Source organism: Colobus angolensis, unplaced genomic scaffold (assembly GCF_000951035.1).
Source record: "Colobus angolensis palliatus isolate OR3802 unplaced genomic scaffold, Cang.pa_1.0 Scaffold153, whole genome shotgun sequence".
Lineage (NCBI taxonomy): Eukaryota > Metazoa > Chordata > Mammalia > Primates > Cercopithecidae > Colobus > Colobus angolensis.
Window position 1 is genome coordinate 2,712,478 of NW_012114633.1, and position 17,626 is coordinate 2,730,103.

The following is a 17,626-nucleotide window of genomic DNA, read 5'->3' on the forward strand; positions in this document are numbered from 1 at the left end:
ATTAAAAGAATAAAATGAAAAAATAATGGTAACTAAGGATTTCATATGGATGTTAAAATAAGAGCCGATTACTGGCATGCATTTAACTGATGTTTCTTGAGGGTTTTATTCCAATTGCAAAAAAAAAAAAAAAAAAAAAACCAAAAACTCATTAAACATTCCTTTAAGATGAAGTGCTAGAAGCTAGACCTTTAACATTATTGAAGCAATACTTTGAAAGTAAATCACTTAGCAGTCAGAAAAACAATTTGGAAATTGTGACCAAATAGTCAAACACAGCTGGGAGACCTAGAATTCAACAGGACATCTTTTTAACACTTAAGAATTGTGTGACCTAACAGATGGGAAGACTATAGAAGAATAAGGCTTAATTAACCAACTTTGTAAACAGAACCAGTTCACAGTTCCCTTAAAAGTGATTAAGATGTGCTAAACTTAGAAAGTAAAGATTTGTAAGCTGAACTTAACCTTAAGCACAATACATTTTTGCATTCTAACTCTAATAAGTTGATTATGAACTTAAAAAATAAATTTCTGATTAGGTTTTTCTGCACAAAAAATAAAAAACACCTTTGAGGTGACCACAAAAGAAAGTTATAGGTCAGCAGAAACAGATGCCAAAAGATGTTTGTGGGTTTTTTTTTGTTTTTGGGATGGAGACTTGCACTGTCGCCCAGGCTGGAGTGCGGTGGCTAGATCTTGGCTCACTCCAAGCTCCGCCTCCCAGGTTTACACCATTCTCCTGCCTCACCCTCCTGAGTAGTTGGGAGTACAGGCGCCCGCCACCACGCCTGGCTTTTTTTTTGTATTTTCTTTTTTTTAGTAGAGACGGGGGTTTCACCGTTAGCCAGGATGATCTCGATCTCCTGACCTCATGATCCACCCACCTTGGCCTCCCAAAGATGTTTTAAAGGTTTAACTGTTGCACACTCAATAAGAAAAATCCTAGCTCCAGCATTTTGCTTTTGATCACTTCTACGTGAAATAAAAATTGTCTTACTGGATCACTAGGGACATAGTTAACAGTAAGGTTTTTGATATTAAATTGTATTTACAATAAAAATGTCAGGATATTGGATCATTCTTTTATTAACTTTGGAGGTCTGCTTACAAATTTCATTTATGAGGACACCCACAGATAACAAGCGTGCATTCCCTGAAACACCACCCATGCACAGCTGGACCATATGGTGGCTTTTAGTAAAAGAACAACTACCGTATTTGGTCATTCAAGCTGTTACAAACATACAAGGTTTGTTCAATTCTAACTTCAGCTACTTACTAATTGAATTCACTTCCTAAAAGAGGCAGACCTTCTGGCTTCATCAGGTTGGTTAATATCTTGGTTTTCTTTTGAAGACCCGATGTAGTATATTAAGTGAAGTCACAAGCAAAATGGGCATTGTGTTAGTAATACTTAACCATTTGAGACCCAAGTGGGCAGACCTTAGGAAATTCCCTGCATACTTATTTAGCTTTTAAGTCTTAAATAGATTTGTCAACTATAGTTGTAAAGGTACACGAGGTGCTAGTAGTATCATAATTACCAAATCCTAAAGCTTTTACCCAAATGGTTTCACTAATCAAGGACAGATGAAAAGCACCTTTCCCCGCTACCTTTTGACAGATTCAATAGATCGTCAAAGGAAATATTACCCAGGCAAGCAGATCTGCCATGCAGTTTCAAAATAAAAGTACAGTAATTTAACAAAAAAAAAAAAAAAAGGCAGCCTCAAAGTGAAATGTACTGCCACTACGGCTTTTTATCAAATTCCACCTCTAAATGTTTTTAGTCCTGGCCGATCTCTTCTGAATCTCACTCACTACAAGTGCTTTCTCTCACCTGTGAAGTGCCTGCTACCATAATGTCTGCCTAATACAGAATGCACTTAAATGTCAGCTCCTCATCCCAATATGTAAGGCACTGAAATTTTTATTTTATGTGAGTGGTATTAGTTCCCATCCAACTAGGTTTTGGGCAAGGATCATGTATTTCATCTGGGGCCTTTACCTCTTCCCTGGCACCTAGCACAGTGCCTGGCACATTGATGATCTTCATTAATCTACAGAACTCATCAATACTTGTTGAAAGGCTCTTTCTGGTTCTTTACTACAGGTTAGCTCTATTTCATATAATTAGCCCGTAATACTGAACCCAAATCACATTAATATTTTACAAATATGTATTATAGATGTTAAATCCTATTGTTCCTCCTTTTATTCATAGTTAGAAATGGCAGAGTTTTAAAAATGTCTTCATAAACTTCTCATAAATGAGAACAATATAAATTGGCCTCTCTCTGCCAGACCAGTCTACTGAGAACCTCTTTATCAAATGACTTCTTAGAAATGACGGTAGCTGACAATACTTAGTTCCAACTTAAGACATAAGTTCTTGTCCCCTAATACTGAAACCCAGCTTAAATAAGCAGATAAGCGAGGCAGAGTGGGTTAATATTAGTCACTGTGGAAAACTGCTACGTAGAAAATGCTATAAACATAAATGTGTGAGGCACAGAAAATCTTTATTGCCACAGGAAGCAAGTGCACTCGTCCCACCTCACCAACAGCTTGAAGAGTCACAAAAACGTGGACATCGCACAATAAAGTGTAAGAGACTCGGGGAGAAATGGTCCCTTGGACTATATTGGCTGTAATACTGAGGTAACCAATTGACTATGTTCAGTGAAAATACCTCTAACAAAATGAAAAAATCAACTAGTTATAACTTCCAATTCACATATACAATTCAAATAAAAATATATATTATTTGCTTTAATGTATAGCAACTTTAATACATTAGTGTTTACAAAATAAAAACTGTATTCTACTGAAATTTTTCTTGTGCTTCCACCTTATCACTAAGCTTAAAAGACCAGAAACATAAGATAGTTAAGGAAACTTATTATGAATTTAAAGATGCAATGTGTGGGTCCACAACGAATGGATAAATATTGGAAGTTGGAAGATTACTGCATCTTTTAAAATTGTGGCTTATGAAAATCTACAAACTTGACTGTAAGACACAATTTAAAAAAAAACAAAAAGTTTCAAAATAGATTAGAATACAGGAAACGTTTCATGAAACTACTGAGATACTAACCAGTGCTATGGCTAATATTAAAAACTGAACAGTCTATTGAAATCGTACTCATACTATTTCTACACACAGCGAACAATACAACCACAATAATCAACCTCAAGCTAGCAACAAAGTTGCAAGGTCCATAAAAAGCTTCTTCGGTGAGCAAAACACTATGATACCATTACAACATTTAGGAAGGGGAAAAAGCCTTTTAACAGTATAAAAGTTGTTTACTGGTGCTTCCTACTGCAAAGTACTTCTACAAATTAAAATGAAGAAGCAATTTATATATGTGACAGTGATCCGAGACTACAGTGCAGACATTTCATCTAACATTTGGCTGACAAATTTTAGTGTAACAGATTATGACTTAATATTTTTTACAGTTATGATCTAGAGCAGAACTAAAAACAAAAAAACACATACTCTCTTACACTCAGTCTTAGAGTCAATACACTCTTCTCAGCAATATCTGGCTTTAGATGCATCTGTAGGAAGTAGGTAAAGCTGTCAGTTATCTCCTCTTAAACCAACAGAAAAAACGTATATTGGCAGATGTATGTTTTTTTACCATTATGAATTCCAATGTGAAATTCTTGTAAGTATGCAAGTATATTATTAACATGTAAGCATACTCCCATATATATGCATATGGTCCATTAATTAAATTGGGGGAACTAAAAACATACTGTCAAATTAAAATAAATTTTAAGAAAAAACTGCATTCATAAATCTCAAAGATGTAGAAAAATGAAATCGTAAAATAAATAATGAATATAGCTGTCAACTAAACTTCCATAGAAATACGCCTACAGATGTGGATGCAGTGATTGTCCACACTTGTGATGGCTGGGTGAGAAGACATTCCCTGGTGAAAGCATCTAGTCTCTCTGACTTCTCTACATAGAGAAGACTTTCTGGATATAAAATAGTACTTAATCTGTTACAGCCTTTGTTAACAGTCGCCATCTTTATAACATGTAGGGTTAACTTACTATGTCTTAATCTATTTAACACATTCTGAAATATCAATGTTTAAGTCAAAGGTTTTATACATGGATCCACTTATTTCAAGTTCTCTGTCCACGTAATAGCTTCCTATCTTTGAAACATCTCTAATAGTTATTAATACAATCTAGGTCAACTAGTTTAAGAGATATTTTCTACTCTATTGCTCATCTTTTTAACTTTCCTCCACTCAAGTATTTATTGTGTAAACGTGCATTGATAACCAGATGTTACATGAGTGAATGCTAAACATTTCCTGTTAAACAAAATCAGTTTTATCAAATATTAAATCCACAATATTTTCCTTGGCTTAAACTGAGTATTTGCTTTCTATTTTTCCATAATCATTGCAATCTTGCCAATAACTACATCACTTAAGCTTTCTTTTTCACAACTGCAAAGATTTTAAACTCTGACATATATTTATGTTAAACACACAAAGTAGACAACAAAATTTCAAGTAAAATAAACTGTATCCACATCTATTGGACCAAACAGGTCTCAACATCTAGATTTTACTTCTATAAATTACACAAATACATCGTACATTCTTAAATAATGAATGCTTACAATATTGATTTGTAAGCCTTTCCATATAAAATGACTTAACACAGGAATGTGAATGAATCAATATTACTATTATAGATTGCAACACTCTTTTGATTTTGTCTTTTGTGGCTGTTGTTTTATCTTCCCAGTTTCCACAGACTACCGTACCAGTCCTTTTGCTTTGGCTATGAAATCTGTTTGAGCTGAATGAGGCAACACTGGTTATTAAGGCTTATTTCTATGATGGAGTATTATCCTTAAATCTGATGCCATTTCCAGAAAACGGTGAGAGAAATCACAGCTATCTTGAATCTTCAGGCTCTGTTTTGATGACTTTCTTTTCTAAGGTAAAAGCTGAGTGAGGGTAGTCTTTTAAAATCCCAAGGCTCTCTACATAAAAATGGAAACAAAGTGAGTTGGTATTTTAAATCAATGGACTACAAAAATCAAACAAAGTTTTAAAACAAACCCCCACACTCCATACCAAAGAGTATCAACTATTCATGATTCTGCAATTCCATATAAAATTTCTGTTCATAGAGCTATTAAGAGCTTGGATTCTGGATTTAAATTTCAACTCTGCCAATCACTAGGTGTATACATCTCTGGGCAAGTTATACACCTCTTTAAGCCTTACTGTCTTCATCTATAAAATAGGAACAGTATCTACATAAAGTGGCATGAAAGTTAAACAATGAAATGCACATAAAACATTTAGCATACAGAACATATTAATTTTTATTTAATGCTTGATCCAACATGATAAATACATAAAAGGAAACTGATTATTCATATGTAACTGTTACTGGTTAAATATTTACCATCAATGAAGGAATCAGACTGAAAAATATCTTCATAACCTTGGAACTATTTTTTAAAGTTCTTCTGACAATGACATATTAAGGTGGGAGAAATAGGGATAAAATAATGAACACTATTTTCATAAGAAATCATTCCATGGAGTTCTATGTGTATAGTTATTTCAACCATACACAAACACTACATAATAACAATCAAATGTAACCTTTATGTAAAGTACAAATACTGGGAGATATGTACACATACATATACATGCAAACATCCATATCACATACATTCACACCTTGGATTCTAGAAAGTAATCAATACTAATAGCTTATCTGAAATTAAATAGTTCAATTTATGAATCCTCTCTAAACAGAAGGAGATTTTAAATTCTGTGTAAGAGTAATAAAAAAAGTAGCTTCTATTTACTGAATTCCTGCTGGCTGGAATAGATAGTGTACGATGCAGGTACACTATATTGTTTAATCCTCATAACTACCCTATGAGGTAGAAATTACTTCGCTTTTACAGATGAAGCAACTGAAGGACAGGGTATTTAAGTAACTCAGTCAGGGTCACTCAGTCAAGTATCAGTGCTAAGATCTGGACCCAGGCTTGCACTATATGAAACCTGTATTATTTCTATTCAGTTAAAAATAAAGAAAAAGGCTTTTTCAGGCATTTCTTCATTTGGTTCTACATAAAGACCTAGATCAATTCTATCTCTATGTAATGTATCTCCATGAAATATGTAAATATGCCCCATGACGAGACACATGATCAATGTAATTGGAGTATTCCTGTTACATAGTCTTCTAAGGAATATAAATTGGTAAAACGTGGTTTTTTGTTCATTTTTAAAAAACTTTAAAGAATAGATCACTTTTTTTGTGCTGTGGAAAACATGAGACCAAGATGTCAGCTTTTTAGGATGATTTCAATTTCTCATCCTCCCTCTGACATTATTAAAGTGGCTACAATCAAGTATGCAATAGCATGCTATAGTCACAGCACCAGAACATTATTTAGAACTCGTCTTTTTAGCATCTGCTACCAAGAGTATGATTTAAAATTGAAAGACATAAATGCTCTTGATAACTTTTTTCTAGTAAATACATAATTCATTCTATCTAGATAACATGAATGTAAAGTCAGGTTTAATCCTAATGCTTGTAAAACTACATTTCCTGCTGACTTACAACGCAAATTTGGAGCTATTTGACTTTAGCTACCTCATCTATAAAATCAGTGACTGTGATTAAGTGACTCCTAAAGCGACTTTAAGACTTGGAATGATAACAGATTCCTTCAAATGGTGCTGGTCTCTAATGCTTTAACTAGGTCTAACTCACTTTACTTGGGTAAAAATAGGTAAATATCTAACTATGATAAGGAGCTGCTCATCCTTTTATGGAATTCAATTTACTTCTGAAATGTGAGTATCACCTCCAAAATGCATCTGCATGAAAAGTCTAGATTTTGATACACAAGGTTTTCTCAATGTCAAAGCAAACCTGTAGTCCATCAATTTCATATTATGTTATTGCCAAAAAAGGTAGTAACACAACTCAAACCAGCTATTTATCATTAAACTTTCATATACACATCACCATTCATATAATGGTGAATCAAAGTAATCTCAACTTTTATGAGTTTTCCCTGTCATTGTTCAGAATATGAAGTTTGCAAAAATACTAGCGAGATCAGCCAGTGTTATGGCAATCTATCACTTCCAAGGGGAGAAAAATTGACAACTGAGCATCCCTTATCCAAAATGCCTGGGACCAGGAAGTGCTTTGGATTTCAAGTTTTTTCAGATTTTGGACTATTTGCATTATACTAAAGGTTCAGCCTTCCAAATCTGGAATGTTCTAATGGGGGTTTCCTTTGAGTGTCATTCTGACACTCAAAAAGTTTTGGATCCTGGAGCATTTCGAATTTTCCAAATGGGGATACTCAACCTGTAGGAACACTGTCAGTGATGACATTTTTTTTTGGTGGGGGAGGGAATAGGAGAACAGAATTTAAAGATCCTTTTATTCAAGTGTTACCCTCTCATCATATAGCACGTTCTCACCTGATGAGTGGGACTTTGCCTCACTGGGGTAAAGTCTGCTCAGCTCCCCATCTACCACAAAATGATGGGGTTGTCTGTTCTGTAAATTAGGCATTCGGAGATTCAAAGGTCTTTCTCCTAATGAAAAGAAAAAAGAAATATGCATAGTATTAAAAACACACCATGGTTTTTCTGAAAAACAAATTTTCAAAAATTGCCTGAACACTCCTTAGGAAAAAAGTGAGGAAAGTCAACGAGCACTGAAGAATTTAAATAAGACTTGGAAAAAACATTTTAAATAATAATTTAAGAGGAAAATGGCAAGTCATTTCATCCTAGTCCCAAGGTTTACAATTCTGCCAGGATATTTTTAAGAGCTAAACAAAAGACTGGGAATTCCAGTAAGCATTCCAGTTTTGGCATATAATATATCTCCTCTATAAGACATTTTCTTACTAGTGCAACCATTTTACCAAGGCATGTCATTAATCATAGAATAACAAGTACTAGAAAGACAGAGAAGGCTTCAAGCCAATTACAGATTAAAAAAAAAACCAACAAAATGACAGCAAAATCCAAGAAAAAACAGATTTAGCACAAATATGGGAAAAAATTATACACCCAATCATGTTGTCATGTACTGAAATCCACCACATTAGCAAACTGTCACCCCACACTGAATTATCCTGGTGTCACAAAGAGTCACTAAATCTTTAATAACCGCCTTTGCTTCTTAACATGCTAAGGACAACTGGAGAAGTTAAACAAGACCTCAACTCAAAGGTTCCTTTAATATTTTTAAAAGGAAGAACTTTCTTCTCTTTCAGTACTCTGATCTGTTGACACATGTAATATTTCACTCCATGGCTTGAGAATCCTTGTTAAGATGGTATTCTTACCTAGAAATTCTTTTTTTTTTTTTTTACAATAATAACCATTCTCTAGAAAAGTATAACAATAACATATAAAAAGGAAGCACTATAAAATTAGTTTTTTCTTCAAACAGTTATTGCTATTTTAAACTAGGGGATACATGTATATACTTATAACCTGTACATCTCCCTCCAGGTAAGCTCCAGGTAAACAGAGATTTGTTCTCTGCTGCATCTTCAGTGCCTAGGAGAGTGCCTGGAAGGTAGGAAATGCTAATGAAATGCCTGTTGAATGAGCGAATAACAATGGCTTGGGATTTTCTCTATGTGAGGATGTGAAAAGAATGAAGTACTTCGTAGAATGGTAAAAACACTCACGAATCACATGACTTTCTAAACCTGAGTTGTACTCTGTCATAATACTTTAGAAGCAGTTACCATATTCTTTTAAGAAGCAAATGTTGTAAATTTCACAAACTTGTTTTGGAAGTCTAAAAAAATATGAAGTTTTGGTCATTTAAAAAGGATAAACATCTCTCCTGGAATCTGTTTCTTTGGGGAAAATAATCTGTACTGCTGACATCTCACATTCCCACCAACTCCTTACAAAATAATACATGTCAATCTCAGGTGCCAACTGCTTAAAGATTAAAACATTTACAAATTAAAATTTGCAGGATAAATTATTTCCTTTTTAGAAAATGAAGAATTTAAAAATCAACTTTGATAAGAGAACCTGTAAAATAATCTCTACAAAATATCACAATTTAAAAATCAGCCACTGTCTTCTGTTTCTCTTTGAAGTGCACATAGTGGCCCTAAAGGTGGAGGATACTCTAAAGATGTACCTTGTCCATCTGAGTTATCGGAAGTCAAGCCATTAGGACTGTGCTCTTCTGAGCTCTGCCTGTAAAGCCCTGCAGACAACCTCCTCTCGGCATGCTGTAGTCTCTCATAGCCAGCTTGGTTGCAAAGGAACTCCATCTGCTTTGCCATCACCTTTTCAGGCTGCTAGTAAGTAAAGCAAAAATCAGATCAGTAACTGAAACATTCTAGATTTTTTAATGGTTTAAAGATGCCAATTTCAGACTCCAGCAAATATATTTAGTATTCATTAAAATTAGTTCATACTTCATGTGGTATACAAATTCCATAAATATGCATAGATGTCTATATCATCATGTTAAAACATAAAAGGCTGGATATTGTACAAAAGATAAAAGCTTTCTTCTCAATTCTTTCAAGAGAATTCCATGTCAGTTCAAAAGCAACATAACCTTACCTTTGTTTTCCAAGGTACTAAGTCCTTTAAAGGATTTTTTTAAAAAGAAATCTAAAAGCAACAGCAACATCTGCTATAAACTACTTCTAACACTTGGGGCGAAATCTTGGCATTTTTATTTTAGGATCTGGCAGTACACAGACTCTGATATGATGACAATATGTTTGGAGGAGAAAAGGTGTAAAACGGCTGTCTAGAAGAACAAGACAAACACACCTCCCACTAAAATTAAACAATGTAAATTATGCAGAAAAACATCAGCGCCAATAAGCATTTTCACCTTCATCATGAAACTGCAGTATTTCCCAACCAATCATAAAAAGGCATATTTTAAATATACAATTGGTCAACTGACATATAAATTTATCTCTGCATGTGTTTTATAAGTTCCTTTTCAATGCTCTAAATTACTTATATGTGATATTCAGAGCAATGTATTTGTGGTATTTTGCCAAGGAGATAATAGTCAAAATGCACAGATATGACTCACTACCATGCTATATAAAAGTGTAGGACAAGAAAGCTTCACCGGGCGCGGTGGCTCAAGCCTGTAATCCCAGTACTTTGGGAGGCCGAGACGGGCAGATCACGAGGTAAGGAGATCGAGACCATCCTGGCTAACACGGTGAAACCCCGTCTCTACTAAAAAATACAAAAAAATTAGCCGGGCATGGTGGCGGGCGCCTGTAGTCCCAGCTGCTCGGGAGGCTGAGGCAGGAGAATGGCGTGAACCTGGGAGGCGGAGCTTGCAGTGAGCCGAGATCCAGCCACTGCACTCCAGCCTCGGTGACAGAGCACGACTCCATCTCAAAAAAAAAAAAAAAAAGAAAGCTTCTATATAAAATTGGTTACAAAAAGCCCTGATTCACAATGTAAAAATCATTAAGTAAAATGTATTAGTTTACAGAATAAACATGATAAACACTTATACTATTTTTCTGAATGCATATAAACCAAATCAAAAGTAACTACAACTTCATTTCATTTGAAATTGTTACTAAATTGACAAAATTTAAATAAGCATATCTGAGGTAAAACATGTATTTTTCATTCTAACATGAAAAAAACAAAACAGCGTACTAAATTTGACCAAAAGCAAGTTATTACAAGAAAGTTGTTCAACAGGAATAAAAGCTTACAGTGCTTTCTAAAAGATGTTTGCAGAAAGCATTTTAAAATTTTAATTTCAGTATACAGACACAATTAAATAACTTAATGGCAAAAGCACCTGAAGCCACATATTCATTTAACAGTTTTTCAATAAATATGAATGTAAAATAATTAACAATAATTACAATGTTTATATTAATATTTTATTGAGAACTAGTATTATTTTATCTCAGAGTTGTATTACACATAGCCAGGGTCAACATGGCTGGTTTTCCTGATTATCAAACTGTTTAAGTTTTCTTGAGTACAGAATCTGTCTCACTTCCTACAAAACTACAAGAATAAATAAGTAGCACCATATCATATTCCGTTCATAAACTGAATCAAACCAAGTTGTTATTGCTCTCATGTTGATACAGCTGTGGCTCAGATGACGTTTTAAAAAACAACCGGAAATAAAAAGTCAGTCCTCAAACACTTAAAACTGAAGCTAGTTGGAGTAGTCATTTATTTTTTAACCTTCAGATACTATTACAAAATAATAACTGGGAGTTTATGTTACCTGTGAACTAAGAGCTGCAAGTTCTTCACTCTTAGCTCTAGCCTGCTGGAAGAGCGTTTGCACAGAATCCTGGAAATCTGGAAACCCATCCTGTGGGTCAAATAAGAAGTCCTTTATATTTAGAGTTTGTAAATAATAAAATATTATCAAAAACTTGGAAAATAAAGCAAACTCTTAATCTCACTACCTGAGTAATCATGATTAAGATTTTAATGGTTATAAAATCTTTCATTGGTTATAAAATATTTCATTTCAGCCTTTTATGAAACATACATTATTTTCTACAGCTGTAACCTCAGTAGAAACATAAATAAGATGAAAAATGTCATCATACCCATTGTTTTACACTGGAAAGCAGGCTTTATGATCATTGATAATAATGGTTATATAACATTTCACCTAGGCTGGGTGCAGTGTCTCACTCCTGTAATCCCAGCACTTTGGGAGGCCAAGGTGGGCAGATCACCTGAGGTCAGGAGTTCGAGACCAGCCTGTCCAACATGGTAAAACCCCATCTCTACTAAAACAAACAAAAAAACAAAAATCAGCTGGGAATGGTAGCACATGCCAGAAATCTCAGCTACTAGGGAGGCCGGGCAGCTACTTGGGAGGCTGAGGCATGAGAACCGCTTGAACCCAGGAGGCGGAGGTTGCAGTGAGCTGAGACTGCACCACTGCACTCCAGCCTGGGTGACAAAGTGAGATTCTTTCTCAAAAAAATAAATAAATAAATAAATAAAATAAAATAATAAAAAAAAATTAAAAACATTTAACCCAGTGGGGCATTTGACTAGCCACTATCCCCGCATTGGACATTTTTTATTCTTTTCCTAATTTTTGGTTTCATGAAAAACACTGCAAAAATATTTTCATGGAGCTAGCATTTTCGATAGCTTAGATTATCTACTACAAAAGATTCCCAGAAGCAGAATTACTGCAGAGATAGTATTTTTGTGCTTACATACTTTTGCTAAACCTATAGAGAGCCTTTACTAGTTTATCATACCACAAGCAATATATGACAATTTCCTTGTCAGCACTAAGTATTCTTGTTTTCTTAATTTATGCCAATTTATCTATACTTTTGATACCAAAAATTCATTTAATTTTTATATGCCTTTTTTTTTTTTTTTTTTTGAGGCGGAGTCTCGCTCTGTCGCCCAGGCTGGAGTGCAGTGGCTGGATCTCAGCTCACTGCAAGCTCCGCCTCCCGGGTTTACGCCATTCTCCTGCCTCAGCCTCCCGAGTAGCTGGGACTACAGGCGCCCGCCACCTCGCCCGGCTAGTTTTTGTATTTTTAGTAGAAACAGGGTTTCACCGTGTTAGCCAGGATGGTCTCGATCTCCTGACCTCGTGATCCGCCCGTCTCGGCCTCCCAAAGTGCTGGGATTACAGGCTTGAGCCACCGCGCCCGGCCTATATGCCTGTTTTATATGCTATAGTTGTACATACTTTTATTTTGTGATTTCAACTGCTACTATAAAGTTTAGAGAAATTCTGCTTCAGGAAATTCTGCTTCAGAAATTTGGTAAGTATTCAAATCTACCCTCTAGTTTTTCTAAAACTTTGATTTGTTTTTAAAATTTAACCGTCTAACCTATCAGAAATTAATTTTGTTACATGAAATGTGGCTAATGATCCAAACTAAACTTTCTTTAAAGTGCTACCCAATAATCCCAACCTGAATTGCTCAAGGATTCCTTCATGTTGGCTTGTGATTTCTCCTTTATCATATCCTATGACAGGAAACGGAGTTTTGGAATTCGAAAGGCCTGTATTTGTGTTCCAATTCCACCACTCACTAGCTATGTGACACTGGATAAGTAACTTAACCTTTCTGAACTTCAGTTTCCTCATAGGAAAATTGAGGACAGGACAACCTATCTATTAGGATTGTTGTGAGGACCAAATGAGATAAAGCAAGTGAGATAATGCCTTCAACATGAAATAACTACTAAACAGGTATATCAATACATACTAAATTCCTATAATAAACAGGGCCTATCTGGGGGGCAGTGGACAATACTTCAACTTAAATTACTTCCATTTTATACTTGGTATTCCACCTACTACTTTTTTCAAAGTTTTCTTTTTCTGCTGTTTATTGCTCATGAACATTATAACTACAAAATATCATGACAGCATGGTTTTAGTAACTTTAGTGAAACCACCTAAAGGACTCCTCACAGAAATTAGCATTAACAATTAAACTCCAAAACATTATTTCTCCCCTTCTTTGATAAGCTATATATTTGCAGCAGAGGGCAAATCCTTAAAAACCAAAGTTCTTACAATACACAGCAGAAAACGATGCAATGATGTAATAATAACAAACTATTTTACCTAATTTGGGATATAAGATAGTGGTTCAAAAATTTTCCCCCATCAGGGTCTTTTCAATAAATTATTTCTCCACTGCAGATTTCACATTTTCAAAAATTTTATCTATCAAAATACATTCCCCAAGTAATAATTTGCTATTTTTAAAATTCAAAGACATGATATATAGCCAAGAGCTAATAAACCTGACGTCTTAAGATGGTCCTATATAGCTTTATCGTGGGCCAGTATGTAATTAGCACCTCTGAAGTGCTGAAAATAGCCACTCTGCTAGGTTTCTATGTTGGCTCACAGATGTGTATGGAACATAATCACAAAACAAGCTAACATGAACTTCATACAAGTGTATACAGTCCAAGCTAAATCCAAAGTTCACTTTTTCTTAGCCATTTCAATTTTCTTATAAATAAGTTTTCTTATTTATTTAGACTGAAAAATCCAACTTTCTCTTTAGCAAACCCCCACCCCACTGGAACTGCTTAAGTTCTCAAGTTCAGTGAGGTAAGCTAGGAGAAGAGTTAGAACAATTTCAATATGAGCGGTTATCGCTTTCCAGGAATCTACAATGTACCAGTCCCTATGTTCTATATTTTATGTTCATTATTTCATTTAATCTTCATCACATTCAAGACTGGGTTTCCCTTTTTTTTTTTTTGTTTTTTACAGCTTCAAAGCCTACACTCAGTCCATAAATTCAAATAGTTACAACCTTTATGAAACTAACAAGAATACAGGCATTTCTATAAACAGAAATTATAGCTCTGTTTTTCATAAGCTGAACAGGCTTTAACTGTATGACTTGCACTGAGTTCAAAACTCAACTCTACTACTTATTTGCTGTGATACTGGGTAGATTACTTCATCTCTCTGTATCTATTTTCTCATCTATAAACTGGGGATAACAATAGTACTTAACTTACAGAATCATTTTAAGGAAGCAGAAAATCCATGAAAAATACTTAACACAGTGTCTGGCACACAGGAATTACTTGATAAATGTTTGTTACTGATATCTGTTAAGTTCATCCAAAAAGCCACCAGATTTAATCAGTGTAAAGCACGATACTGGGGAAAAAAGAAACTTTATGGACAATACAAAGTATAGACATCTTAGAGAAGGAAGAACTCAAAATTTAATACTAAAATCAACCAGAGAATATTGAGCACATTGTTGGGGAACTATCTCAGTGAAAAGAACACTGGAAATCTAGAAACATGTGTTTATACATTCAACAAGAATGTCATGTCCACTCAGTTGATTCATACACTGTACTCAATATGGGAATACAATGGCAAACGAGATGGCCATGCCTCGGGCGCTCCCGACAACACGGTCCAGGGAGGGAAATGGACGGAGATCCAGAGCACAGCAGAGGGTGCTGTGGCAGAGCAGGCGTCCCAGAGGTCAGGGTGTCTAGGCTGAGAGTTCTAAAAGAAAGCAGCTGGTACAGACGCCTGGAGGCAAAAGGAACAGGGCACACTCTGGGAAGCCGAAAAATATTCAATATACACTGAAAGAGGGAGTGGCGAGGGAAGGTGGAAACATAGGGCCAGATTCTGTAAGCCCTTGTAAGCTATGTGAAGAATTTTAGATTTTATCTTAAATACAAAGAGAAGCCATTGAAAGTCTCAGGAAAGAGACTGATCGGATTTACATTTCAGAAAGCACATGTGAATGTGATGGGGAGAATGCACGTGGAGGAGGGGAGTTCAGGGTGGTGACAGGGACACCGGTTAGAGGGCTGCTGGTGAAGGCCCAGACCTGGACAGTGGCAGGTGCCGCAGAAATAAGGCAACTGAGAGTTTGGTTATGACATTTACTAGAATAAAGAACTCAAGATCCCGAGGTCTGGGAGGGGCCAGAAAGCTAATGAATTCGGTTGAGCTCATTTGCTAGTGAGATCTCCCTGTGTAGATAAGCCAGGTAAGCAGGAGCAGTGAGTTTGGAGCTTGGGGTAAAATCAGGGCTGGAGACCCAGATTAGAGGGTTATCAGTTCATCAGTAGAATTTGAGTGGAGTGTGGAGTGCACCAATCAGAATCCCCATGAGCCCCAACGCCTCAATACTGTTTCTGGAAGAGCTTGCAGGAGAAAGGTATGATCTAGTCATTTTACATTAGGAACCAGCTGCGTGATCTCAGGCAAAAAAGTAAACCTCATTATTTCCAGTGATTCAAATTTTTAAATTAGGATTACACCACTGTGTATCTGCCCATTGGAAGTTTGTGGGGATTAAATAAAGTAATGCAAATAAGTGAACCTTGGAAAAGTACACATTGCCATATAAATATATGGTGGCACCAAAGTCAGATTTATTCAACCATTAGAATACTGAAAAAGCTGGATGGGGAACCTCCAACTCTACATGTGAAAGTTGCTGGAAAATGGACAGTATCCCATCATTAATAAAGATAAATAAAAGCCTAAAATAAGTAATAAATAACAATATCCAAAGTAATCAGTGATCTCTCTGCAACTGAGTACATTAGTCATTATTTACTCCCACAGTCTTGACAGTTCATTGTGGATGGAAAAACTACAAAATCGAGTAGCTATCACTGCATGTCACATAAAGTAGATTTAAGGTCCCCAAAATACATGACTTAGAAATAAAAGTGAGAACATTCCCAAGAAACCGGTCTTTTTCACATTATGTTTGGTGCACAACTTTTGTTATATGTCTCGTAAGCTTGTTTCCCAGGCACCAGCTAGCTGCACTATGCTATGAGCGATCTATCTCCATGTCATATTTTTGGCTAATGCCATTAATCACAGTGTTTCCTTGCTGACGAGACTCTGGGTCTGATCACTGAGAAAATAAAAGATATAGGACGGAGGCTGGTGCATGACCTAATTACTCTCTTCCCATTGGTCTCCATCCCCATTCCTCCTCATCCTTTCTGCCGAACACTAGCAAGCTGCTTTAAAGCCACTGCTTAGCTGTCTCTAGATGACTTGTTACAGCAGATGTTCTCAACCCCACACGTGCATTTTCTTTTTTTCTAATCACACTTTCTGTATGAATAGCACATTGTAATGCTTCTGTTTTTCTGATCCAGAGGGGAAGAGTCTACGTCAAATTTGACCAGCTTTCTTTTCAACAAGCTTAGTAGCAGCGTAGGTGGATATTCTGACCCTCTTTCCTCCCCCTTCCTCGCTCTCCCACCCCCACCTGCTGGAACTGCTAGCAGATGTTTCCTTTAGGTCTTTCTTCTTCAAGCCCCAATTCTCTGACTTCCTGGGCTCTATTAACAAACCTCATTTCTTTCATCCACTTATCTCTGAATGCTTTGCACCTCTGACTCCCACAGGGTCAAGAATGCTGTCATTTCCCATCTCTGCCCAGTCTCCAGCAATTTCAGCAAATGAAGAAAACTCAAGTGAGATATAGCACTCAGTCCAGTTAGTCAGCTGCCATCACCAGCTCGGAGACTGTAGCTTTATATATCCTTCCTCTCTTCTAAGATGTTACTTATAACATTGGAGTTAATGACTAATTTGTTCATGAACCTCAGTGTGTTCTTAATGAAAAAGAAAGGTTACCAATTGAATTCACTTTTAACTAACATTTAAAAAAATTTAGGAGAAGACAAGAGAGCCAGGGGACTTCAGCTCTTGATTTTTCATCTCCTTGAATGAGCTGTCAAGCCACCTTAAATATGTTCTTTCATAGGTAGGACATAAGGAAATCAAACTAATTTTTCTGATTTACTCTGTTTATCTTCCCAACATAAGGTTTTTACTCATTGTAAACAACCGGCATATCAAATGAAAATTTCTTATATTTAAATATTTTGTAACTTACATTGCTAAATTTTCTACTCAAAACTTGTAACTGTTTACTAGATAAAATTTCTTGCATTAGAAAATAATAACTGCTGGCCGGGCGCGGTGGCTCAAGCCTGTAATCCCAGCACTTTGGGAGGCCGAGACGGGCGGATCACGAGGTCAGCAGATC

The 17,626-nt window shown here is 35.8% G+C and overlaps 1 protein-coding gene across 5 annotated transcripts in view; it reads right to left on the reverse strand.

Moving 5' to 3' along the window:
- Positions 1-2,506: 2,506 nt before the first annotated feature.
- Positions 2,507-17,626, reverse strand: part of NAB1 (NGFI-A binding protein 1 (EGR1 binding protein 1)) — a 42,168-nt gene continuing 27,048 nt past the window's right edge. For 2 of the 5 annotated variants that reach the window (XM_011936436.1, XM_011936435.1), the window contains 4 exons: positions 11,329-11,418; positions 9,223-9,385; positions 7,524-7,640; positions 2,507-5,032 (listed from right to left, as the gene is read on the reverse strand). In XM_011936436.1, the coding sequence (XP_011791826.1) occupies positions 4,944-5,032; positions 7,524-7,640; positions 9,223-9,385; positions 11,329-11,418 (459 nt within the window). In that variant the 3' untranslated portion in view covers positions 2,507-4,943. Of the gene's footprint in view, positions 5,033-7,523; positions 7,641-9,222; positions 9,386-11,328; positions 11,419-16,840; positions 16,844-17,626 lie in introns of all 5 variants that reach the window. The other 3 variants (XM_011936433.1, XM_011936437.1, XM_011936438.1) reach the window with 3 other exon arrangements.